At 42.9% G+C, this 26964-nt stretch overlaps 1 protein-coding gene and 1 long non-coding RNA gene across 3 annotated transcripts in view; one reads left to right on the forward strand and one right to left on the reverse strand.

Annotated features, from left to right (window-relative positions):
- Positions 1–17348: 17348 nt before the first annotated feature.
- Positions 17349–19992, reverse strand: LOC138064526 (uncharacterized). The gene is made up of 3 exons (XR_011137788.1): positions 19851–19992; positions 18987–19150; positions 17349–18337 (listed from the first exon to the last, which is right to left on the reverse strand). It is a non-coding gene; the product is annotated as an uncharacterized lncRNA (long non-coding RNA).
- Positions 19993–20336: 344 nt separating this feature from the next.
- PCSK1 (proprotein convertase subtilisin/kexin type 1) overlaps positions 20337–26964 on the forward strand; it is a 30084-nt gene continuing 23456 nt past the window's right edge. Inside the window, exons 1-3 of one of the 2 annotated variants that reach the window (XM_068928501.1) lie at positions 20337–20516; positions 21556–21660; positions 25175–25285. In XM_068928501.1, the coding sequence (XP_068784602.1) occupies positions 20337–20516; positions 21556–21660; positions 25175–25285 (396 nt within the window). Of the gene's footprint in view, positions 20517–21084; positions 21237–21555; positions 21661–25174; positions 25286–26964 lie in introns of those variants that run through there. The other variant, XM_068928502.1, reaches the window with a different exon arrangement.

A 26964-nucleotide genomic window follows, 5' to 3' on the forward strand; every position in this document is an offset into this window, starting at 1 on the left:
GATAGAATATTTGTTTCTTTGATGTTTTCATTTTGCAAAGCAGGGCAAACAGAGGGATCTCTTGAAAGGAGATCATTTTCATCCGCTTTTAATTACATTTCTTATTAACTAACTGTAGCATTGTATATGTGTTTTTAGTAGCAGCCTGTTATTATTAAATGGAAGCATACATGGGAGCATCAGCTGGTTAATCGTGGCCATCAGTAAGGCTGTATTTCTTGAAAGTATGTTTCCAATATAGCTTTTGAAAAAATGAAGATGCTCTGAATAAATGATGAGACAGTAATTTTTCCCCTCAGGTGTGACTGGACTGAAAGTATAACAAACTCGGACAGTATTTGTATCCAGGTCACAACAGTCTACCTAAAATACAGGTGATTTCGTATCACAGCTTTCTCAGGCTTATTCAGTAATAGTAGATCCAACTTTCAAGCTGCTCATGACTGAACTTGTGGTCCTCCCTTTGCCAATCGTTTTGCTTTCTCCAGCATCTCATTTTGCTTGAATGGCCAGGAACATTTTTCGGTTTTCCCTTTTAATCTTTCCTTCTATAGGGGGGTCTTAAGCGTAGCTGGCTAAACCTCGGGAAATGTTTGCAGTCCAAGGAACAAAGCAAACAACCTAATTCAGAACTGCCACAAGGTGGGGTTAGGCCGTTTAGGATTTGAGCAGTCTGCAGAATGAGTAATGGTCATGTCCGTCTTTCTTCTCTGAAATCCTCCACACTTCCATAACATATATCTGCTCTTCCTGAAATTATCTGTAAGTCTGTTTAAAAAGCAGGACTCTGTTCAGCTGCCTTCTTACTCTTATGCTCACCAATGATTATATTACAGCATTCATCCTTCAGTCCTATTGTCTATATTACTTGGCCACAGATGTCAGCAGAAGTCTCTGCTTCTGATTATGGACATACAAGCAACTAATTTTTCCAGAAGCTTTTGCTGATCTCCTACAGAGCACCTAGTTAGTTTAGCAAAGATGTCTGTGGCTAAAAGCAGATTTTGTCAGTGAGCAGTTAATGGCATGAGGACCGTTAATCTATTAACTAGGTGACTGTTACTTCCAGACGACCGTGAACACATCTTACTGTTTCCATATGCAGACAGTACAATTTGGCTAGGATGTGCCTGTTTGGTGAGAGTATTTATCCTCTTGCATGAAACTGTCAATGTCTTTCAAGATACAGATTTTAATAAATATCTGCACAAAGCAATTCACTAATTCTAAATTAAATTATTGCTTTAAATACAGCAATTAAGAAGGTGAAATGGGGGAAGGGTAGTTAGCATACCAGATTTAAGTATCATGTACTTAACAAGAAATCCAGGGGGGGTATGATGGATTCAAGACCAAACGATTCTGTAGAAAAAGATCAACAGTGTCAACACCAGGTGCCAGATTTAGGGACCTATCAAGGGGATTCACGAGTTGGGATCACAAAGGGATTGACTGGAATTTCCGTGGAAGGGTTAGTATGATTTAGGGTCCAAATTACTTATGAAATATTTGAAAATACTACCTTTAAATTCAAACTAATCACCAAAATGTGCTGTTAATTTTCGGTGGTGCTGAAAGCCTATCTTCCCCCTCTTTGACACAAACATACATGAGGCTTCTGATAGAAATCTCCCAGGATGATTTTTCAGCCCTGCGAATCAGGGAGCATGGCTCCCTGAATCACACGTCCGTGCTGTCTGTCAGCTCTAAGCATCTTCCCCTTGATTTTCTAAACTGGATGTGCAGAATCTCAGCTCCACATTTCTCAGGCTTGTTGACAGCAGCAATAATTACATGGTGAAAAGCAAACTAACAAGCTGCATCTACTCAATATTAAGGATTAATGATCTGCGTTTTAGTCTTTGCTTCCCTATAGAGTAGTAAATTCACCAAAATTATGCTTCAATAAATGCAAAAAGTGTGAAAGAGCGATTGTAGAACCTACATATATAAATAAGATTCTGCTGCTTCTCCCATTATCTGAGACCAAGTCATAGTATAAATGCTGTGTAGCTTCACCTGCCTGAGGCGAAGATAAGATGCTCACTTAACCATTTCTCTGATGCAAACCTTCCTCTGCTCTCCCCAGGGCTATTTATCCCCACCCCTGTGCTGTCTTCATCAGGTCTTTCTTATCATTGTCCTTATGTTTTTCATACCCGCGAAATGGTACTTCTTGTACGCTTCCCTCACAAAAAGGGCTGGCAACCCAGTGCTTTCCTTTCAGCTCCCCACAGTTGTGCTACTCTCTGCACTGCAAATGCGCTTGTGTCTCAAGTACTCGGACTGCTTGTCTCCGCTTGGACCTGACTTCTGCGTCCTAAAACACTGGGGCTCACTGCCATTCCATCTACGTGGGCTTTTGGGCTCATTGGCATACATTTGTCACAAGCACGCTGGAAGATGTGACTGCAGGTTCCTCCAGGGTTCCTGGGGCAGGTTGGCCGGGTGACAGAAGGTGACAAGCTCAGAGGCACACGTGGGCAGGGACTTGACTGGCCAGTCCACTTTAATCCAGCTCAGTTAATCTTTACATCCAAGTTTTCAGCCATCTCCAAAGCTACATACAGGTGCAACGGTAAAGAAGGGAAAACGCTATTTATTGGTGCTCTCTCTCCCATCACACCTCGGGTACGTGGAATATTGATCAGTATGAACAAAGAGCTACCATCCTCTTTGAGCTTCTCATAAACCCATCTCTGGCTTTTACATTGCACCTCCAGCTAGGTGATGCGTGCATAGATGCCACTCACCTCTTTCCGTCAATATTTTTCTTCTCGTCCAGTTCATCCTTATGATGAACCCCAGTGGAAAGCAGATCAGCCCTGCATTTAGTTTGATTCCAATTTGAAGAGACTTGCCATTTCAAAGCCAGCCAGAAACTTCGTTTCAGGTCACTTGTGTAGGACATTTACCAGACATAGCAAATCCTCTGGCACTCTGTAGTTCCTTAGCGTGACTGTGAGCTCATAAAACACTTAAAAACAGACTACGAACTCTAACCATGAATGCAACTGAACTTCTCAAGCAGGATTTTGCTGGCTGTTTTCTTGAAAGCTACCTGAAAATGCTGTTCTTTCCTACCTACCTTTAGCAACTATTGTGTGGACTTTTTAATTTGAATTATTCTGAACCTAAGCATACTGACAGAGCGTATGTAAAAGCACCAAGCAGGCACAGATTTACTTGTACTAGTAGTTGGTGAAATGGTATACACACTCACGCTTCACACAGTGTAGTTGCGGCCATGGGGCTACACAGTCTCCTTATAACCTCTCCCAGGCAGATTGGAGCTAAATGGCAGAGACATATTAAAGCAGGAAAAGGGTGGGAGAAAGGAAATAGTGATATTTCTGAAATGCAGATGGATTTGGGTTGCCTGGGTCATGTAGGCAGGACATGCTAGAGCTAGCAAAGGAGTCCAGATTTCTGAGCCCAATCTAGAGTCTTAATGGCAAGGGCGGTCCTCCTCTCATGGAGGACCTGTTTTCAGACTCACTCCCCAGGCTAAGATATATATATTCTGAAACGATGCTGAAGATTTCTTATTATGTAGTTTCTGTGGCTGTTTGTGTGAGTAAATCCTACAGTCAGGCAATGCATGAATAGTTTGCCACATATAATTTACTCAATGTATTCAGATGCTGCATCCTGAATGCTAAGCATCGTGCTCTCGTCAATGGAAACGGCTGATTTGGAATAATTTTGCTTGGCAGTTGGGGTTATATGCAAATCTTGCACTTTCGTGTACAATTCAAGTAAATGGCCCTGTTTTAACAAGAAATCATCTAGCCAGACTTGCAATGAGGCAGCTGGCCTGGCTAGTCAGATTCCAAAGGGAACGTCAGGAGGGAGAGAAAAGGCAGCTCCGGAGCAAAATGAATGTGCAATTTCTTGCCTAAAGGCTTGAAGAAATGTACTGTATATGTCCTGTCCCACTACCCCTTGGAGCTAGAACATTCAAGCTATTTTCAGCTACTGAAAGACAGCTCCCAATCTCTAACAATTTTATCAAATTCTGTTAACCATTGTCAGTAGCGCTCCCATTAACGTAAAAAATGCCCAGTGCTCCTTTCATTTGCACTACCATAAAAGCAAATCTGCAGAATGAGTGGAGATTTAGAGGTAAAAAGACTGTGAGAATCAAGTCAATACGCTTTTAATAAGAGGTTTGACCTTCATTTTATCTTACTCTCTTTCTGATTTCCTGGAGTTACATCACCTCATTGTACACCTAACCTTGACTCAGCCTCCCTCCAAGGGTTCAGCTTGCCATCCTTGCTCAGGGAAGTCTCTTGCTGTTGTGCTGAGTAAGAGAAGTAGGAGAACCCTTCGCCCCATGAACGTCAAAAGTGAAATCTGCCACCGACTGCAGAAGGGCTTTTTTAAAACTATGTCCTGCTACAGTTCTGCATCCTCATTCCTGGGGAACATTCAGAAATGCCTTTGCATCCAGAGACGAGGGAGTGTTTAGTATGCAGAAAGCTTCCCTTTTTTGCCTTTTGTTTTTCTTTATTTTTAAATGAGAAAGCCAAAGAGAACTGTAACACTAAGAAGCTATTATGCCACAGCCTGTCAGCTGTAAGGCTAGCATGCGGGTGTCTGTGAGTTGTGTCACTGGTTTGCTGATAGGAACCATGCACAAAGAGTATCTTCAATGTTAATCAGACCCTCTGAACCATGCTGCCGGCTCAAGAGAAGGGAAACAAAATCCAAGCCCTGATTGCAAGCCTCGCAGTGCCTGTCAGGGAGCAAGCAGGATGGGGAATCAAACCCCGCGGCTGATTCTAATTGGGAAGACAATGAGACATCTCAAACGAGATAACTGCAATTAGGATGAGAGACACTACAGAGATGACAAGAAATACTTCTTCATAAGAACAAGCGGGTGCTTCTCATGAGGGGAACATGGGGTGAAAAAGGTAGCTTGCTTCAAACAGAATAGCTGCATAAATTAGACAGAAACCAGAATATGCATACCTTAAAGCCTTTGATTGATTTCAGTGGAACCAGGATTTCACTGTCAAAGTAAATGAATATGATTAACCTGGACTCTAAGTCATCAATTAGCAGATGTTACCAATAAACAGACGGGTTTTTTTTTTTTCTCCTCTTACTTTCATGCTGGGAACAAAAGACTTGAGTACTTTTGTATATTCAATGATTCAAGAAAAAACAGAGTTACCGTGACACCTGAGAATGACAAGACAATATTTAAAAACAGAACATAAAACAAATCCCTTTCTGTGGTTGACCCAACGCTGTGGGATTACCAGAAAAAGAGATCCAAGCCTGGAAACATTACTAGTCTTTTAGCCAAGCATTCTCCCAAGTGAGCCAGCCCCACTGGACTACTCATAGTGCTGTAGAGAAGCTGGCAATGGCCTGATGTGAGGTGACTTGAGGGGATGCCAATGGCTCCTGTCACTCACTTGCTTCCTTCACCAGCACCACCCTTCTCAAAGAGTTGTCAGCCAGCATAGAAATTTAAAGGGGTTCAAACACACTGGCCACTAACTTACTCGCGATTAGGAATATCTCTGTCACATGAGGTAGGAGGACAAGCGTTAACTATTTAATCACAACAGATGAGAGCTGATATCATCTGTCATCCAGATTTCTGGTAAATAACTTCTCCTTCCCAAAATCAGTGATAGAAGATGTCCTCTGCTAACAAAAACACCTTTAAGGTGTCCCAGACTTGTCATACTCCATCTTCTGTCCTTATGGGAAGACTGTTAACGCTGATGTGTTAGAGCAACTCTAATACCCTGTGTGAGTTAAGACAAAAGGAAATGGGCATGGGAGTAAGAGTTTACAGCAGATGGAGTACAGAAAAGCTTGCAAGAAAGAGGAATTATGGCTTGTTAGAAATCTCACTTCAGCTCCTCTTATTCAGCTCCCTTAATCCCTAACAGAGTCTGCATGTAACCAATATCTATGCTTGTCTAATGCAACTTCAGTCATAATACAGCTTGGATATAACCTGTTCACCCACGAGAAACTGGAGATGAAATTTGAAGCGTTTGAAAAATACTGCTTCAGCATATGCTGAATGCAGAGTAACTGACATTTCCCTAAAAGTTACTCACAAGCAGCACTAACTGTCATATTTTTCTGAAATTTTACGAGTGGCGTCAGTGCTTAAAAAAACAAGACAATCTGGAGAAGAAGGCTTTGCTGCAAATGTCAAACAGAGCTCAGAGCTCTCGATGTTCCCTGTTAGGGTCACAGGGAAAGGGAGCACACAAGCTGATTCCTTCTGACAGCCTTCCTGGTGCGGCAAAGCTGACAATCACAAGAAGGCATAGGTTTCCATCTCTAAAAATAAATTCAAACGAGAGAGCATCATACGAGCATCTTAGCTGCACAGTGCAGCAGCAGCCTTGGCACTTTCCTTGATCCCCCTGAAACTCCAGCTAAAAGGATTCAGACCACTGCCTTTCATGCATTGTTTAAATTTAAAGTCTCTAAACAAGCAGCCAACAAGTGTTTTGACATGAAAAGCTTGCCCTAAGGGGTCCTGCTTCTTCACGTGCAATTTGTTTCTTCTTTCCTACTCCTGCATTGTTTTCAAGCCCTTGTAAAGATAGCAGTGTACCTATATGAATCTTTTCACAGACAAGAGCCAGAACGTACTTTTGACTCTCATCTATTTCAGATCAAAGGAAAAAGAAAAAGAAGAAATAACCAAATTATCAAGGAGAGAGCACAACGCGTCGTTTAAAAAGCATCAGGATCAAACACCCCTTTTTGCTAGAGGAGCGTGGCAGATAGGAAAGAGGCTCACAATTACGCAGCTGCCTCAAGCAGGGACTGCAAGAGACCTCTAACCCAACCGCGTCGTTCTGGTCAAACAACAACCGTGTTTTTCAGATGCGGTGAATGACTCTATGGCAACCTCTGCAGCAGAGCCTGGAGAGGAGAAGCTGGTGTGTGACGGTTAGGTACTAGGGCACGCACGCTCCTGAAACCCTGCGGATGAAATGCTTGCTGCCTCGGGCTGCCTGAACCTCCCCAGAGGATGGGGAAGAGGATTTCTGTCTCTGACACCCTCTGCCTTGTACCCAGACCCATTTACTTGGGCTGTGTCAGAGGACACCAGTGAAAAACTGAGAAGGACTGCTCTCGAAGTGACAGCCATGAATTTTCCTGGGTTTAGATTAACATTTTCCTTTGTTTAACACAAAGACATCTGAGGGAGTAAATTAAATCCAGTTTCACTTTTTACCTGAAATGATGCCTATATGTCTTGATCAAAGACAGAGATGGGACTCAGCATATCTACAATATTTTAACTCTTACCTTTACAAAAGCTTAAGGGAGATTTTTAAGGAATCATAGAAATGAGAGATGGACATGCACAACCATAATAGTCGAAACCGAATTTATATTCAATAAATCAGTCCCTATATTTGTAGCTTATGTGTGTGACAAGTTTCTGCGGTTCCTGCGTCCATTTATTGTGACAAGGGAAAGATGTTTAGTTACGCAAGTTATCATGGTCATCTCAGAAGCTGGAGTTGACTGAGATCTCTGGCTTGCTCTCGCTCAGCAAAGAGGTGCAGCGGTGCAGTACGTGAATAGCAGCACGGTTCGTTCCCATCCCAACTGGTCTGTCCTGCTCTTCTGCCACTCTCATCCCACAGTCAGCTGGGGGAACTTATGAACGCTCCTTGTTCACATCAGTATGAAGTCTGACACTTAGTTCAAACGCAGTTCCCTCAGCAGTTCAATCTGCAACACTTGTCTTTGCACTGAGCTGAGGCACCTTCCCCAACGCCCGCTCCGTTGCAGGAAAGGTAACCTCCACCCCAGGAGCAGGGCACACTGCTAGGGCAGCCACAGCATCTTAAATTGCAGCAGCACGACTTGCAAGGTCTCTCTCAGTTGTTTACCTCAGTTACTAGTGACGCGCAGGGTAAACGCAATGAAGTTGGTGGAACTCACGCTGAAGACTAAGTAGGAAGGAGAACTGCAGGTTATATAGCTTGTCTATTATACCAATTATACAAATTCTGTGTCTTTCTGCAGAAAGAATCAGAGGGAGGGAGGAATCTTAGCAAAATTTCTAATGACAACAATGTTTCTCTTTACATGCCCCCCACAAGTGTACTTCACAGTTACTTTAGTGATGGAAATAGTGCAGCTATTCCCTACATTGCAAGCTGCAGCCATGCTGACTTAATGAGCTCATCTCTGCTCCCAGCAATCTGGGTAAAGACAAATCTCTGTTAGTGGTAGGAACAGTGAGGTAAATACACGTCCTATCGTACCTACTTTATGAGCTTATGTAAACAGGATTCTGTGGGGCTTGAATGTCGGCGCTAGGGAAAACCCTGCCAGAAAGATTGCGTTCTGCACTGCTCCAGACGCAGGTATTTTGCCGAGCAATGCACCAAGCCCGTAGCTATGGGTAGGAGAGAGACTGAGGAGCAGCCACGCGAGTGCCCCGAGATTTGGGAGGGGAAGTGGGTGCCCGGAGGGCAGCGAGGCTGGGAGATTGCAGCCGTGGCACTGCGGAGACGGTCACTAGGCTGCTCAAGCACAGCCCAGAGACTCCCCCGGAGCTCATTAAAAACAGGTCAGGCGGCTGAAGCCCTGCTTGCTTCCTTGAATGTCTCTGACACTCTGCTCTTGGGAAACTAAGGGTGCTTTCCTAATCTCTTCTTTGTAGCTCAGAGAAAGATGCCGGCTCAGAATCCCCCACCCAGGGGGCTGGGTTTAGAGATGTTTTCTTTCACCCGTCTGTCTTTCGGTGTGACATCTTCCCTAAGAACTGTTTTTTTCCAAGCAGTGTCATAATAAAAAGAATTACATGGTCACTTTGAATCCAGCAGCATCTTTTGCCATCCCCTGCTGTCTCTGAAGTCAGTTGGGTAGGTGATACACGCACTGCGATAGTGCAAACAAACAGCTGCTCCAGTGGGTGTGCGTTACTCACTCCAACATGCTCTTGAATCTAATTGGGAATTTCCAGGCATCTATTGCTCACTCGCTCTCCAAAATAACTCTTAGTTATAAACTGTATGAATTAATCATCCTTTTAATCCAGCAAAAGCTGAGCTATATCTGCTCAATCACGCGACACCTATTTCTGTCCCGAGTACCAAGGATGCTGAGTAAAAAGGAATATTTTTGTCTTTTCTTTATTTCACCAGCACCGAGAGGAATTTCCAGTTTAAAGAAGTAAAGCTGATGATTTTTGCAGAGACAGGTAGCCACAAATGCAGATAAGATTTAGCAGAATGGTTGTCCTGGGGAATGGGGAGAGCGGGGCTGTTTCTCTTTGGCTGAGCAGTTATTCCACGGCTTCGCGTGACATATAAGTACACGATTAAAGCCGCACAAGTATCGCGCGGGTCAGATTTCGACTACGCGTGCCAGGTATCGGGGACATGAGTCCACGTGGTGTCCTTCGTGGCTCTGTGGAGGGCGAGCGGCCCAGCGCCGGGGGCATCAGCTGAGGCGCTGGAGTTCGGCTGCCCCCGGGCCCTGCCGGTGTGACTTTCGGCAAGGTATTTAGGACAGGTCTGCGGTAGCAGAGAGCTGCTACATAAAATGCCAGGAAAAGATTTTCTCTTTTCCTTTCCACAGATAGTAGACTGTCAAGTGTGTTCTTGCAACAGCAAATACAAATAATTTTTATAATCATATAAAATTTCTAGATGCTAGTGAACGTTTCAATGTCATGATTTGTCTGGAAGAGGCAGAACCACACAAATATTGGCAGATTAGTGGAAGGAGTCTCAACTTAAAATTCAGCCTATTTCACTCATTACATTCAGAAGAGGTTATTTAATAGTGAAGGCTGTCTTAGTAGTTTCAGCAAAATGGTACCTTTCAGTCAAACAGCGTGACTTTTTATGTGAGATATTCTAGAAATAACGCGAAATGCAAAACACTGTAACTATTCACAAAGTCATGCCAGAATTGTGCAGAAGAAAAGCTTTAAAAGAAAAGAGGTTACAAGAAGGTGCAATGCTTGCCTTCTCTATTGATTTTTCTTCCCGCTTAGCAACAGCATTTCATGCTGGTTATATAAAAATACAGAGAAATGCGGAAATATCCTCTTGCTGTTGGCAAAAAATAACAAAATTATTTGGGATAACCCGATCGAGAAATATTGCTGATATTAATCTCAGATGAAAGTGTTATTAAATTGGAAGATTCAAGCAATAAAATACAAAACTAAAGTATTCAATCAGTGGGAAAGTAAGCGGAAGCATTTTCTTATATTTGAATAAGGCTTTGCCTTTTAATTTAATTAAATAAAGTTTTATATTGACTGTTCAAATATACTGCAGACAATAGAACATAATGAAGATCGAGAAATGGGAAACAGCTTAGATAAACACACTGCCCATAATGGCCTATTTCACAGGAGAAGGTTTATTAAATATGATATAGATTTTCAAGATAAAACAGATATTTCTGTCTATGCCGTTCCCTGCAACTTTCTACCCCTGTTACTGTAGCCTATCTTCTGGATGAGGTTATTCCGACTATAATTAACCCCCAGTGGGATGGCTGTTGCAGACCTACTGAAACAGCTATTCAAAACCATTGTCCTGAAGTTTCAAATGCATTTGCTTTGATTTTGTTAACCTTTTATGTTTCCTTTCTAATGATACTCAACTGAGTGTATTCCCCAGAAAGCGTAATTGTGCCTGTGGCTAAACATCATCATCCTGGAACGTGCTTAATGCCTTCAACTGTCGCTACAATTAAGTTTAGCTTGTTGGGAGTTGTGCTGAATTTTCTTTGCTTCCACGCTCAGTCACCATTGCCCTGCGTGGCCCTCTCTCCTGGCTCAACTCTCCCGTCCCACAGCATCGTGCTCAGCCCAGACTGCGTTTGTTTCGAAAAGAGGATGGAAGATTGCTTTGCCTTGGACTCAGCAACGAGGAGCTAGAGAAATCACGCTGTGTGTTATGTACACAGGAGGAAGAAATATCGATGATTACTTGGCATAAGAAAGATGATTTAGGGAAGACTGCTAATTAGAAACGTATCCTTCTCCTTTTGCAGTTTCCCCCAAGTATAGGATGAGATTAAATCATGCAGTGACATTTGAAGCAGGTACTTTTAAAAATTACAAAGGAAATGGTTCTTCAGAGATCTTGCTATCACCCAGTGGCTTTTAATACTTAAAAAAAGTCACAGAGCTGGGCTCTGGTCCTTGTTCAGTTCAGTGATCCTGCAGCATGTGCCATGGAGGGAAGGGTTTCCCACCCTTTTAAAGGGGGCCCATTTTCTCCGCTTTTGGATTCCCTTGGCTTTAACCATGAGTACTGAATGTCCGTAATCTCTACATGTGCAAAAGGAAACCAGATACCTTTGGGATCATTTATGTATTTTGGTGGTAATGACTTATGAAGATATTTAACAGTTTTATATCTTAATATTTAATTCTCTTTTTATTTAGGGTGACATCTTGGTTTTGTTATTTTGGAATTATAATTCCTGGAGTGCTGAAAGTTTTTGAAAACCCAACTCTAAATTATCTAGAGAAAGCATTCTGTAATATAATGCTTGCAAAGGCTACCACAGCAAGGCCAAGACGTCGTCTGTGAGCGTACATATATAAAATATAACCAATGTGTTATTCAGCCTTTGCCCTTCAGAGAGCAGGAAAAGCTGCTAATGGGCCGGCCACGGAGTCCCACACAGCATGGAGGTAAGCTGGAGGACCTATTGCTGAACACTATTAGACGGAGGCGGTGATCCCTGGTACACTCCTATGCAAATCTTCCATGGAAATCCTGTGATTTTATTACTGCATATTTAAATACAGTCTAAAATGCATCTCCCATCTGTAAAAACTATATTTGCTTTGGCTTATGCATTGCTGAGCACCAGTACAAACGCTTCCTTTTAACATATATGCACTGAAGAGTTGGCTTTATATTTAAATAGCAATTTTGGTAGGTGAGTGATTTCCTCCGAAATGACATTACTTCATCATAGCTCAATCTCAGCTGAAAAAATGTTTAAAAACTGTTTTCCAGTAGTCAGTGGTGATCTAGCGGCTCACACGCTTGTACCTTTCAAGTTGGAGTTTAATCGTTTGATAGAAATCAGCACTTGACTTTTTAGATAAAAGTATCGAGGTAGCACTTGAAAGCATCCAAAAGCAAAATATGTGTGGCCAAGTGTCAGTAATACAGATCGGATAACACAGACACCTGAAATATTGCCCTGAGAAAGAGTAAAGCACTGACACAAGACTTGCCTAGCCACAGTCTGATGCTGCTTTAGCTGTATGGGTCAAATCAAAAAATGAACATTACAATTTCGGTTTAAAACTGGTTACATTTAAATTTTGTCTTCACTGGCTTAATCCAAACCAAAGTGAAGTGCTTTAAACTGGAACAAGGATGGCCACAGAGGATTCTGCCCTCGTTTGAACAAATCAGCCTGATATATATATTTTACAGAGAGCTGGATAGATGTGTCTACTAGTGAGACCACCACAGACACTGAAACGTGTCAAAAATGACAGCCAGATCCCATGAAAAACAAACAGGGTGTTGCAGCTCGGTGTGGTCAGACACCCAGCGCTGCCATGGGAAGGCAGCAGTCAGACTCACACCTCCACTCACACAGTGCTCACCTGCTCCTGGGTTCGTGACGGAAAAGGGACCCGGTAGGTGACAGGAGTCTGCTCTCACCCGCTGGGACAGGCTGACCCGCTAACAGCAATTCTTACTTGCCATAGAAATATGCATTTTCCAGAATACAACTTACTTCTTTTCCCTTACTCATGTGCTGCTTTGGCCCGGTACTGATTTTGGTAAGAAACACTAAATACTTTGTTTCTCATAGTTCTTCAATGAGACCACCCTTGTCTCCCAAAGGAAAGCAACTCTTCTGAATTTTAATCCAAAATCATCTCTTATTGTCACATTTTGTTACTTGTATACAAGCCATGTACCAAATAGCCCATAACTTGTTACAACAAACAGCAAGGAGAGAGGGAACAGATAAAAATGTTTATATAGCTTCCATTTTTCTCTGAATGTGGTTTGATCCGTTTGCCTAGGTATTCTTCTTCCTGCTCATGTTCTCTCGTCTTTCCCATCTTCCCTCCTTTTCACTACATTTGAAAAAGAATATGAAGAGGAAGAACCCTGTATGAGAGCCATTTTTAATGAATTAATCAGTGTGCTAAATCTTCTAAGAAGACTTTAACAAAAATGCTTCTTTTAAATTAAATAATATTTCATGAAAATAGTCATTTTGAATTCTCAGCATCGTTTTCATCAACACTGGATATTATTTATACTGTTATTAAAATATTTATACAACAATTTTCGAATGTATTGCCCCTCACCAAAGCATTTGGTGAAGAACTTGCACATGAGGACAAAAAGTCCTTCACTGTAAGTAAAATTTAACTAAAAGTATTACTCAAAAATGCAGAATAAAAAAGGTGCTTTTAATATCTTTTAAAACAAAATCAATAAAACATTTCACTAAAACATTTCTTTTTTGTGATTGCTTCTGCTATCTGGATTACTAGCAAGCCCGAACGGAACTTGCTACTCTGCCTCTCTCTGTCGCCAGAAGTCAAATCATATTTTTTGGGGGGGGGCTTTGCCTCCTCCTAATAGTTACATTATTGCTGTTTATCAGGCTTTCCCGTGTCTCCAACAGTTCTGCCTATGCGTTTTTCCGTGCTTTTTGGTCGAATTAGTTTGAGACTTAAAGTCAACAAAACGCGCCAGGTTGCTACAAATGGGAGGTTGTTCACCAACTGCTTCCTGCTCGCCCAAGTGGATGCCGCGCGGGTAATGTGCGGTGTCATTAGGCCCCTATTTAACTGCACCTATGGCTGGGAGGGCATGTTTGTGTTTCATTTATTCCGATATGATTAGCTGTTCTCAGTGTTTGCCCGCAGTAAAACTGAAAATGTGTCATGCGCTATTACACAAGCAAATGTAATGCCCCCAAAATAAACATGCCCCGCTAGTTTGCAGGCTGTAATTGAAGGAAAAACAGGTGTTTCCCATATTCCCTGTGATTGCCTACACATATGGCTTCTTTTATATTTTCCTGCAATTACTTTGTAGTGTTGGCTCCTGCAGAAAAAGAAACGGCGTTACTGAAAAAGAGTGGGGTTCAAGAGTGTTCTTCCACTACAGCTAAATTAAATCTAAGTAGCATGGCCCGCTTAGAAATTAAATAGTTAAACGACACCAGCTACTGCATCTACTTTAGCCACCAAATGTGTTTGCAGCTACTGTCATTTTAAAATGTGGTGCTCTGACTTAGGAAATTCAAACTATATGTGACATAAAATCCCATTTAAATGTTACTAACCGTCTCAAATTGGATCTCTCAAAGGCAATCAGTAAAATAATATTGACACTTACCTAATTGATTGTTTTTATACCTTACAACCTGAGGTTGTACTTTGCAGAGCCATTTAGCTATAGTAGCTGGGTAAAATCTCCTTGCAGAGTGGCAGGTTCTGTAGCGAGATGCAGGTAGAAATATTAGCGGTCACATTTTTAATACATTTTTTTACAATGTACTGTTCCTCCAGGTTAATGCATTTGAGTGAGAAATAACAGAAGGAAGAAGAGTCACTTTTGGGTTTTGTTCTGAACGGATGATAGCACAGAGCAGCTCCTGATCAGGTCGGGGGAAAGTCAGAGGTATTCTGCAAAACTGGCGTGAAGCCCAGTCCTGGAGCTGCTCAGCACACAGCAAACTGACTCAGAACAGCCTGCAAGCGACTCCTGAATTATGAAAGCTTGTAATACTTAGAACAGCCAAAACACTTAAACTAGGATGGGGTTGATCCTTGATCCTTGTACATTGATCTCTTCCCCCTGAACAAGTGCCCCTGTCTTTGCTAGCATCACTATTTCTTTCCGAGTGAGGCTTGTGGTGCACCAGCCGCTGTTTTGGCTATCTGTCACTGTAGAAACTCCCTAGCACTGAGCTCTGCTCTCATCTTTCACTGTCAGCTCGGCGGCAGAGTGCAGAGAAGCAGTAACACATTCAGGATCTCTTCCCGATTGTTTTATAAACATGTCTGTTCTGGCTTACTACATAGATAGACCGATAGTTCAGCCAAGAAGAATGGCCAGTGTTTTAACCTAATTAAATGTACATGTGGAAAGAAAGCTCTATGGGCAGGCAAAAACGTTTAGTTTCATTCTACAGAATCAAATGGGTCAACCTTATGAAGTGGCATCAGAGATGAATTTGCTCTCTGGCTTTCATTTTGTGACTGATTCAAAAATAAATTTGATTACGCAATATGTTCTTTATCAGCAATATTCTTTCAACATAATTGAAGGATAAATGATGGAGTTTACCTGAAACGTTTTGATATTTTTTCTGCAAATAAAATCAAAATACATTGTTTTACCTGCCTTTGATTTTCATTATGACCTGTTCCTATTTATCTTCACGCATTCCTTATTTGTCTCAATAAGAGAGACAATTGGTCCTCCTTTACGAGGTGCACAAAGATGAAGAAATACAATTTTATCTCTTTATAACTTGATGGGGTGCTTTTATTTCAGAGGCAGCTTTCTCACGTTGTGGGTTCCAGTGTTTCACGCCTGTGCTTCTTACCTCGCAATCAATACCTTTGTTAGGAAACGGGCTGCCATTGCGAAGTGGCAAAGCTTCTGGACTTACCAGCCTTCTGCTGCATGACCATTTGGCTTGCTGCATGGCTCTGAACCATCTCGCAAGCAGAAAAGCTGATGGGTCCGCTCTATTGTCAGTGTGAACCAGGGCAACCCCACCAGAAAGCATAAAGATGATAGGAAGACACGGACAACAGGTATGTTTGATGTCCGTGCGCCCTGGGCAGCCCCGGCGTAGCTGGTGGGCTGAGCTAAGTGATGCATCTCTGGTAAAGCCAAGCGGTACCAGCTGGAGCAGAGAGAGCAGTTTTCATTCCTGACCCACAGCCCTGCTACTTCTCCTTGGCACTTGTCTTCCAGGTTTCCCAAACTTCCCCTTGACCTCTGGCATGTGCTGCAGCGGCCTGGAAGGGATGTCTTGACAGACACTGCAGCAATTAAATAGCAAGTTGGACTCAAAAACAGAGCTGAGACTTGATTTTAAATTTTTAGGTTTAAATGCTCCAGCCCTCCTAATGAACAAGGAAATAAGATGCTGTGCGTGCATGCTTGGCTTTTCAAAACTAACATCCCTTTGTCATGGCCATCTTTTTGAAGGATCAGAAACTAGGTGCAAAAATACAGCTACAGCTTGAAATCTTTAAATGCCTTCTGACAAAGAGGAAGAAAAAAGCCCATCAGTTGAACTCTTAAGCATAATGACAGAGCTGGAATATTGCCTTTGGCTCTAATGGGAATGTTTTCACCTGGAGTGTATAAGGACATTTCCAATATCACTTTCATCTGGATGTCTTGGACCAAGATACCAAACATTAACAAAATGTTCTGCAAAATATTCCTGTGAGTTAAGCATGCTGCAGATGAGCAATCTAAAACATAAACAGATGAAATGTATTTATAGTTGCTGAGGAGACCTGAGAAAAGATGCTTGTCCCATGGGTTCTGATTTTGAGTTCATTTACACTGCTGTAATATACTGTTCTTAAAAAAAAATACACTCCTATTAAAAAAGAAAAAAGAAAAAAGAAAACATTAGTAGAATTACTGCTGATTTACATCTATGTGTGACTAAAATCAGGACTGATGGGATTCATTCCTGGCACTCCTGAAACTTGTGGGTACAATTCTCAATGGGACTTTTGGTGGCTTAGGATTTCATACTGAGCATTATGTACTGTCCTGATGGACATCTCACCTATCTGCAGTGCACTTGGGCTACAAGAAGATACTTCCACTTGGGAAATGTAATGGTACCCACTTAGCTACCACACACTGAAAAAAACCCAATGTCTTTATTAAACATTTCTCCGCAAATAGATAAAAAGGTCTTTACCTCAACCCAGTTCCTTTAGAAGCAAGTCTATCCTGAATATCATGCTAAATTGAAGTTATACATCATAAATAATCTTTTCATAATCGGTCTTATATTGGTTTCTGATCTTGCACTAAGGTACAATACCATTGGATGCGCTAGGGGCTAAATAAATCTTTTGCTGATAAATAACAAACCCAAAGTGTTTACGGAGCATGAAACAATTATCTATGACTCCACCTGATGCTGCCGAGCAAGCTGTTCCTTTTTATTGTGCTATTATTAGATGGGAATGTAGTGAGTTGGATAGCATCCTTCATTAATGGAATGGTAGGATAACCAGGTTTGTATAGCACACGGCTCATTCTCTAGCACAGGTCTCTTCGTATTCAGCCAACCTAACTGAAGTCCTAAACAAAAAGGATATCCCAATAAATAAACACATTTGAATGAATTAGTAATTTAGAAAAGAGTACTGAGATTTTTCAAAACAGTCTTAGGGATTTCAGTGCTCTACCCACCACTTATTTGACTTAAGACTTGGGAATATAAATTTAAATTTTCTTTATACATATATATATATACACACACATATATATGCGCCTTTCACTTCGTTTCTTGTATGTAAACCAAGTTTCTGCACAGTTGTTCAATAATAAACATAGAACTTAAGCCAAGTTGCAATTTCAGTGATGAGAAATGAGAGGTAAAAAGCCCTTTGTGTTTTGCCTGGAACAGTGCTGATAAAACTGACACAAGAAAGACCTGCATGGACCCAGAAATTGCTTGGAAGATAAACACATTTAAAGAAAGCCTCAGAAATAAAATGCTAAAAATGGAATGCAGGAATTTAAGGCATCTGTCCAGGAAAGTGAAGAAAATATATCTTTGGCAGTGAACACTGAAAAAAATCATGCAGAGAATACAACAAATTACAATGAACAGAAAACACATGTCCTAGTCCCTACCTTGACTTTGAAAAACCCTGTACTATCACTACCATGCTGCAGAAAGTGAGCATTGGTGAATACCGACATGGTGCTGTAGTGTCATTTTATTGATATTCTATATTGATAATTATTAATATTTTACTGACACTTCTTGCATATTCATTACACCATCATTTCTCCCACCCCTTGATTCATTCAAATTCCTTTTATTTTGGCCTCCTGTAAGCGTAATGGCCAATGGTTCAGTTGCAATCATCAGAATCCCCTGATCCTTACGGGAACTCGTGAGTCCCCCTGGGACTCTAGAGCATCGGACCCATCCTGATACAATGATTTTCAGGACTTGGACTTCAGAAGCTTTTAGAATTGCTCTGTCTTCCACTCTTCATTGTTTCATGTTTATATTTTCCATTATCTTCACATTTTAGAAGCCAGTGAAGAGTAGAGCAGGCATATTTGTCTCCCTACAAAACAGAAGGAAAACAGTATTAAAACACAACTTGAGACTTAAAAGCAGCTTTTGTATTTCTTTGCATCATATTCTACTGGCTGTCCTGACATCAAAAGAATCTAAATCTAGGTCCAAGTTTACCACAAGCCTTTACCTTTAAGCCTTTCCCACAAAACCACAAAAGCTATGTTAGGGTTATATGGGTCACATATGCAAAAACATGCAATATTAATATCTCTCTCTACACTGAGTATTTTCTTTGACAAAATAAGAGTAAGTTGGAAGAATCAAGCAGTGAAATGTAGTTAACTATAAACAGAAACTGCAGAATGGTTCAGTTCTGGAAGCAGAAGCAAGAGCCTTTAAGGAATATTAGGAAATTTTTAGAGAAGTTTTCTGAAATGTGAGGAGAGAAAAGACAGTGGAAGTGCAGCAGGGAAGCAAAATAAAATAGAAGGCAATGGGCAGATGTAAATGGAAAACGAAACTACATAAGTAAATTAACATTTAACAAATTCTAGTATTTTCTGAGAAATGACAACAATGCAGACCACTGGATGTAAAAAAAAATTAAATAACTTAAAAAAGCATAATTGTATTTCAGGAAAAAGATACTTGTTATATAATCAGTCTGGGCAGCAGTGCCGATTAATGCAGCATACCTACGGTGTGTTGGAAGTATCAGGGGACCATGTGCATTAATCAAGCATTACTGCACAGTTGGTCCCAGGTTATTAGCTTAATTGAAAAATGTTTTATTCTCCCAGCTTTCCTCTTGCATCGACGCTCAGATTTGAGCGCAGCTCCTCCCAACGACATCTGAAAGCTTAAAACAACAACAACAACAACAAAAAAACCACCATGAAGGGTTTGGTTTCAATGAGATGATAAATCTTCACTCATTTCTTACTGTTAGCTCAGGGTGAATCTTACAGATTGTATATGTTAAAAAAAACCACACACACACACACACACACACACACACACACACCCGCCAAACCCCGAACACCGAGCAAGCCGCATGTTCCCCAGCAGGCATCGCCAGCAGCCTGCCACCACACGCGATCCCCGTTTGAGCGCTGCCTTTTTCAAAAAAAGAGAAACCAAGGGGAGGAAGGGCAGCGCCTCGCCTGCGCCTGAGGCCGGCGGGGGGCGCCGCCGCGGCCCCTAACGGCCGCGCGGCCCCTAACGGCCGCCACAGGGGCTGCCCGGCCCCGGGACGGCGCGTGGCGGCGCCGCGCCCGCCGAGGGAGCTCGCCAGAGCCCGGGAGCAGCCCGCAGAGCGGCAGCCCCTGACGGCCGCGGCCGGTCACCGCTCGGAAGGGTCACCGAGCAGCCCCGGGCAGCTGGGAAGGGCAGGAAGCGCTCGCCTAGGCAGCGCTGAAGCCGCCTTTGTGCTCTTCCCCTCTCCTTCCGCCCGCAGCATCACCGCCGCCACCCCACGTCGCTGCCCCTGTCACGCCGCTGCTCCCGCTCCGGCCGCGCGAAACGTCTCGGCTTGGGGCAGCCGCCCTAGCCAAGTCGACCTGTGTGGAAGCCGCTTTGCTGGCCGGGCGCCGCCGCCGCTTGGCCGGAGGCTGCTGCCGGCCGCCCCCCAGGCGCGGCACCCGCGCACAGCCGGCGGGGGCCGGGGGCGGCGCGGTGGGCTCTGCCCCCCCCCCGCCGTTTCCACATGCGTGCGTCCCTCCTGCTTATTTTAGCACACTCCTCCCGCCCGCCCCCTGGGGAATTACCACCCAGCTCGGGGGCCAGGTACACTTGACGTCAGGATGGCTTTCGTAGTTTTGACGTGTAAACACTCATTGCCATTCCGGCTCCGGAGGGTCTGGGCGCCGCGCAGCCCCAGGCAGCCGCGCCGCACCGAGCCGCCACACGGACCCCGCCGCGGGGCCGCCGCCGCCCGCACCCGCTCCTCCGGCTCCGGCTCCGCTCGCCTAGCAACGAGGGCGCCGCGGCGCGCAGCTCCGCGCCGGCTGCTCCTGCCCTCGCCGCCGCCCCCGTGCCCCGCGGCCATGGAGGGGCGCCGCTGGGCCGGCCGGTGCGTGGCTCTGGCGCTGCTCTCCGCCTGCTGCCTGACCCGCGGCGGCGGCGCCGAGCGGCAGTTCCTCAACGAGTGGGCGGCGGAGGTGCCGGCGGGTCCCGACGCCGCCAGAGCCATCGCAGAGGAGCTGGAGTACGACCTCGTGGGGCAGGTAGGGCCTCGGGCAGCTGCCGTTAAACTTGTGCCGGAGCAGCTTCTCCCTCGCCGGCATGGCAGGCCGGGGGCGCCGCAGCCCCGCCGCCGAGGGGCGCTGTGGGCAGGCGGCGCGGCGCTGCCGGCCGCCCGCCCGCCCGCCTCGCCGAGGTGCCCTCGCGGGCTTTCCGCCCAGCGCGGCCCCCGGCTCTTTTTTCGGGATGCCGTGACGTCAGCGTTGTCAGGGATGAGTAACTGCTTTTGCGTGACAGCGCCTTCCCCGCGCCCGCCGAGGGTCCTGTGCCAGGCGCTGCGCTTGGCAGCGCCCGGGACCGAAGCGCCGCGCCGGCTGCGGAGCGGAGCGAGGCCCCGAGCTGGGCCCGGGGCGGCCGCGGGCCCCGCCGCAGAGCCGGCCCGGCCGCTGCGCGGGAAGGGGCCCCGCGTCCCCCCGCCGCCGCCGCCGCCGCCGGGCCCTGACGTCCCGAGTGAGGTTGGCTCTCGCTGTGAAGGTAGTGGGTTCGCTTCCGGCAGTTTCCATGAGCACCTGCTTCGTGAAGAGGAACGCTTAAACGGGGCTGCGCGTACCCAGCGCCCCAGGTGATCGGTTGCTGTGCAAAGGAAGGTGCCCCTTCAGCAAGCGCTGAAGAAACCCAGGTCCCACAATGAGGCTGGGGAAGCCGCATAAAGCTTCTTTTTCCTGAACCCCCATAAGAGAAGATAAAGTTGTGGAATGATGACGGTACTTACAACTTGTTCTTTGAAACATGACCGTGCCAAGGTGTGTGTATGAGCAGTGCCTTATACGGGCGGCTGCTGCAAGAGCAACTACACTAGCGCAGATGAGGTCGTTCCCCCCAGTTCCTTCCGACAGCACACAGGCTGTGATAAGGACTTCTTCTTGCCAAGTGTTTTAATTTAGGTTAAAATATCTAAAGGCTGGTTTTTGCTCTTTTCTTTCATCCGTTAAATAGAATAAATTCTGACAGGTTGTGATGGTCGATATTGGTTTGTAGTGGGGAAATACCTCTCAGTATTTAAAGTCTGCCGCTGTCTTATAGATTGGATCACTCAAAAATCACTACCTATTCAGACATAAAAGCCATCCAAGACGGTCTCGAAGAAGTGCCATTCATATCACGAAAAGGCTCTCTGATGATGAGCGGGTAAGCGTTACATTTATTCTTTTTCATGTCTTGTATTTATGCTGTCTGCGTATTGCTAGCTTTCTAATGAGGTCACGGGCATGCTCTACTCATTTTGCAAGTCTAATATATTCAGCCATCCATACTCGTGTTGAATAGTACTTCATTATTCTCTCATTGACAAGCAGAATCTGACCCTCTTTTACCCTATTTTTTGCAAGTGCTTTCCAAATTAAGATTTAAGATTTGCAGCATTGCTAAGGTTTGGAGTCTCAGATGTCAGTGTGTGTGTTGATGGAAAATATGAATGAGGAACCACAGTGCTCAATTCAAAGTGAAAACCCGTAGATCCAGTGAGCTTAATTAGCCCATGTCCATGCAGTGGCTGTGGAAATTAGGCTTGATGTAAAGTGACTGAATATTGCAAAAAAGTAAGGGAAGAAGGACGGGGATTTTGCTGTATACGCTTCTGTGACAAGCTAAAACCCATTCTCAAAGAGGTTAGGCTTGTAGTCTTTTGGTATTCTAGAATCCCATTGAAATCAGAGAACCAGCATACTGCAGAGGAGTTCAGCCTGCCAAGACTTAAACAGTCTGAGGTAGATTCACTGGTGAAGTAGGCTCTGCATTTATTTAACTTTTGAGATACACGTGCCTGTTTGTAAACATACTGGGGAAGCGAGGAGGGCAGCAAACTTAAAGAACAGAGCAGAATGCTGTCAGCCCTTCCTAAACACAATTTCTGGCAAATTTCAGAACAATGAAATTCAAATTTCAAATTAGCATTACTGTAGCAATCAAAGTCAAAATATCAGCTGTCCAAAACATTGAGCAACCTAGTTCTGAAAAATATCATTTTATCACTTAAGGACAAATCACTTGAGAAGGGATGATCGGTTATTTGAGTGAAGTTTTGGGATGCAGATGTCAATTAGAAGGAAATATTCTGTGTGTACCTAGAAGAAGAGAAGGAGGCGGGCAGACAGTAAATGCTTTATTTTGCCTATTCTATTTCAGAACTGCACGGTCTCATTTATCTCATTGTAAACTTGGTTTAACAGTTCAGTCTGTTAGGTGAAAGCATTCTAAAATGGGATGTTCAAAGCCACAGTGTTGGCATAGGCAAGTATACATAAAGGACATGAAAAGGACATAAGATAAATGTTCTAATTAATACCCGCACCTGTGTTCAAATTTTCAATGCTGTCATCATACAGTGTTCAGGAATAGAAGTTTGGTTGCCATTCCTCCTTTTTTGGACTGATGACATAGAATGCATATATTACACAGGGAAACATAACCATATTTAATACACTGAATTCTAATGTCATAAGCAGAATGGATGCAATTGGGTTACATGAGTTACTGCCAGCCATTATGGCGCATTTATTTGCTTAGATCCTAAAAAGGTGGCTTCAAAATGATCCAGGTGATTTGCTAAATTTTCTCCAATTTCCCTTTTATTTACCATCTATTATGCAAATTAGCTATGTGAATGAGTGAGATGTAATTATGTCATTATGTAAGTATATAAACAGAAAGCAATCATGTAATGGTATGTAGTTCTACATGGACCTTTACTGCAAAGAGCTACGCTTGTTCAGTAACGGCTTATTTTGAAAGATTAAAATTCATCCTTTAAAAAAGGGAAAGAGAAGCAGCGAATCCTACTTTTGTTTATATAGCTCCTTCATGAATTATACGGTATGTTAAGTGTGAAGGCTGGGGCAAAACTTGGCTCCAGTCTGATTATTTATCTGCTTCCTCTAGATGTCCTAGTTTTTGCTGTAAAATGGATAATGGCTGTGAATGTTTTGAAAGGGTGTAATTAACTGGTTCCCTAACTCCTTCCAGTATTTGCAGCACTAGCTCCCAAATCTATTTTCTTGCAAGGGACTTGAATCAAAATCGTTTTCACTGCTTCATATATCAGTGACTGGAGATTTGGCATAGGGCCTTCAGCTTTTGTAATAGATGAGCAGTTTGAACCTAGTCCAGCTGCTGAGTGACAAACATTTGGCTTGTTTGTGTGACATGTGTGCTTGGTGGTCTCAGCTCACTTCCCACAGAGCAGTTGTCCACATCACAAAAATAACAAGCATGGAAGATGTCAATTGTTAATTACCATTAGGTGATGAAGAGGCTAAGCTTTGCTGTGGGCAGGGAAGAGAAAGATAACTGCTCTGACCTGTACACAAATATATATGCCTTTGGATATCAATGAGGCAGTTGAAAATACCCACGCAAGCATAAGTATTTTAATCTTCTGTGAGTAACTAAGGTTAGTAGGACTGTCCATTTGTAGAATTTTTAGCATTAAGTACATAGCAAAGTGAGTATTATTTGAGAGCTTTCTAATTACTTGTGTGGAGTAGCTTCCATTTTTAAGGGTTTATGTTCTTGCGCCTGATTTTGATTAGGCTCGCATTAGGAAAATGTATTTTGATCAAATCAGTACATTTCTTTATTATAATAATTTTTGAGTCACTCTTATTATTGTGTCATATATGGCGACAGATGCAAGAACCGTAAAGCTATTGAATGACAGTAGAGAAAAGTACTGAAATCTGTTCAGGGGTTTAAGGCAAAAGGTTAGAGACAAAGGCATCCTCCACTTGAGCTTATAGTGGTATCATGGCAATCTACTGAACTTGAGTTTACTTTGTGTGTTTGGAAATGGAGATGAACAGCACCAACCTGCTCTGTATCAGAATGATAGTCCAGGTGCTAGCAGTGAGTAACGTTTTTTCCCATTTGCAGATGGGGCACACAGCCTAAAGAAGGGGTATCAGAATCTGGATTTGATTTGAACTACTTTTAGTAATCCAATCAGGAGAGCAAAGCTGGAAATGTTTTCAAAATGCAGTCTAGTAACTTTAGAGATGGCTGTGTTTGTGCATAAATGCTATGCAATTCAGTGCATAGACACATTAGCAAAACACACGGGATCGTTTTGGCTTCCAGTTGCCTTAAATGGAATTATGCCAGTGATGAAGTTAGGCCAATATTCATAGCTTTCTAATTGATCACACTTCAAAACACTGCTGGGAAGGAGACTTGAAGGTCCGGCTGGACTATGAGTAACAGCATCATTATGACTGCTAGACTAAAGCCAAAATGAATCTTTCCTTTTCTGTAAATTCCCAATGTGCACAACAAAGAGACATTAAAATGTAGGTGGGGGAAAGAAACAAACTGGTTTGCTTGTTTGAGTAACCACCACACCTTAGGTAACCTTCTAACCATACTACATATTCAACACAAAAGCCTGCATTGCATGGTGTTCACGGGAGTTCCACTATTAACTTGAAATGATTTTATATAAATTGGTTTTACAGTATTATAATTTCACCAAGTCCTCTTCCCTAAAGTACTGTGTACTACTGCATAAATAATCCTCTTCTCAGCATCAAACATTCCACTTTTTCCTTTAGGTATCAATGTTTTGCTGTGCAAGGAAAACTCTTAACCTCTAGGTTAAGAAAATCTTTAACCTATAGGGGCTTACTTGTCGTGTTTATACACATAATTGTAGGTGTCATGGTCAGAACAGCAATATGAAAAAAAGCGAACTAAGCGCGCCACCCTGAGAGACTCAGCAGAAAATCTTTTCAATGACCCTATGTGGAATCAGCAGTGGTATCTGGTAAGAATTTGTTTTACTGTGAAACAGGGGATGATGAATTTCAGTTGTGCTGATGAGCTGTATTATTTTCACCAGTATCAAAGCAATTGCATTGAAGGGAGTAGATGAGGAGTCCCTCTCATTAGCATAGGCTATAAAAATGAGAAATCTCTGTGCATGATATTTGCAGGCAACCTTCTGTCTTTTCCAAAGTGTAGTTTGTGCAAAGATTATAGAAGCTCATTCAGACTGCTGCTGCTCGTGATAATGCTTGACATTAGACAGCAGTATAGTAGCTAAAACTCAACTTTATAAGAATTTTTAAATGTTTGCACTTGTCGTATAAAGTTTCCCTTATCATCTCTGAAGTTCACCATTTATTTCTTTATTAAAATTGGTACGGCACAGTGCATCCTCCAGAAGAAAAGAAAATCTCAGTTGTGCATATGACAAGCACATTCACCCTCTTCAGACTGTGATTTTAAGTGAAGAGGTTCTCTACAGCTCATATGTTCAAAACCTCCAGAAAAAAGGAATTTCCTGCCCTCTATAGTTTCTATTTGTGTGTGACAACTCAGAAATACAGTTGATCGTTTGTGTTTTATAGGTCTCTTTGGGAATCTGTATTCCCACTGTGCGTTTAGCTGTGCCTTTAGTCTAGGCTTCATTGCTTTTGCTCAGAATAAGGATGGGATTAAGGATGGGGATAGCAAATCAAGGAAATATTCAAACACAGACTTGGTCCTAGTGCCTGGAAATTTTGTTTTCTTCTCCAGTTCAGTTTAGAGAAAACACACCAAACTCTAGCCTGATTGTATAATGCTCTGCCCTCTCTTTCCTTTGAGTTGGAAGAAATAAATTATAAAATGCATACCATAAAATATTCCCATGAAGATTCCTGCAAACTTCCTCTTAATGCAGAAAATGGAAATCTGAAAGAATTTAACGCTTTTTTTGAAGCTGAATGTGTGTTCTCTTCTCTGCTTATTTCCGATAGGAAACAGGGAATTTTCAAGATGATTTTATTGGACAAATGCACGAACACACATAGAGTAAGAAAAAAGCAGTTTTGTGAGAGAAGTGGTGTACTGCTCTGTAGGAGACAAAGTTCCTCTTCCTAGCTTTGTGTGGTTTTCACTTCTTTTTCCTCCAGTTTTCCACATGAGAAACAGAGAACATGAAGCTTACGCTTGTTTCTACTGCATATTGAAAATTCAGATTAAAAATATAAATATATAAATGATTTGATGAATTCTAGAGAACAAAACTGAAGACCTTAAATAATTTCCTGAACTGCAGCAGTCAGAAAGGAAGCAGCAAAGGGGAAGAAAGGTCATATTTCTGTATCTAAGCCTCATATTTTATGCAGCATTCTTTTGAAGACAAATATAGGAAAGCCTGCAATTGACTTACATAATTAAGCGGAGAGAAAAACAAAGAAAGTGCTAGTATTTGCATCTGTGTTTTTAAGGGATGGTAAGCAAAGTTTCAGATGTAGATGTATGTGAAAAATGACCCATTTAGGAGCTACTCTTTGAAGAACTTGCTTTGGAAGAGAAGGCTGTAGATGATTCATGCTTCCAATTGATTTTCCACAGGAACAGTAGAAAGGTAGTAAACAGCAAGTTGTGATTCAGCACGGTTGTTCATAACCAAGCGACTCCCTTTAATTGTTTTATCCGTTAATTATTTTGCTCTGG

The sequence above is a fragment of the Struthio camelus genome, chromosome Z (genome assembly GCF_040807025.1).
Source record: "Struthio camelus isolate bStrCam1 chromosome Z, bStrCam1.hap1, whole genome shotgun sequence".
In the NCBI taxonomy this organism is placed as follows: domain Eukaryota; kingdom Metazoa; phylum Chordata; class Aves; order Struthioniformes; family Struthionidae; genus Struthio; species Struthio camelus.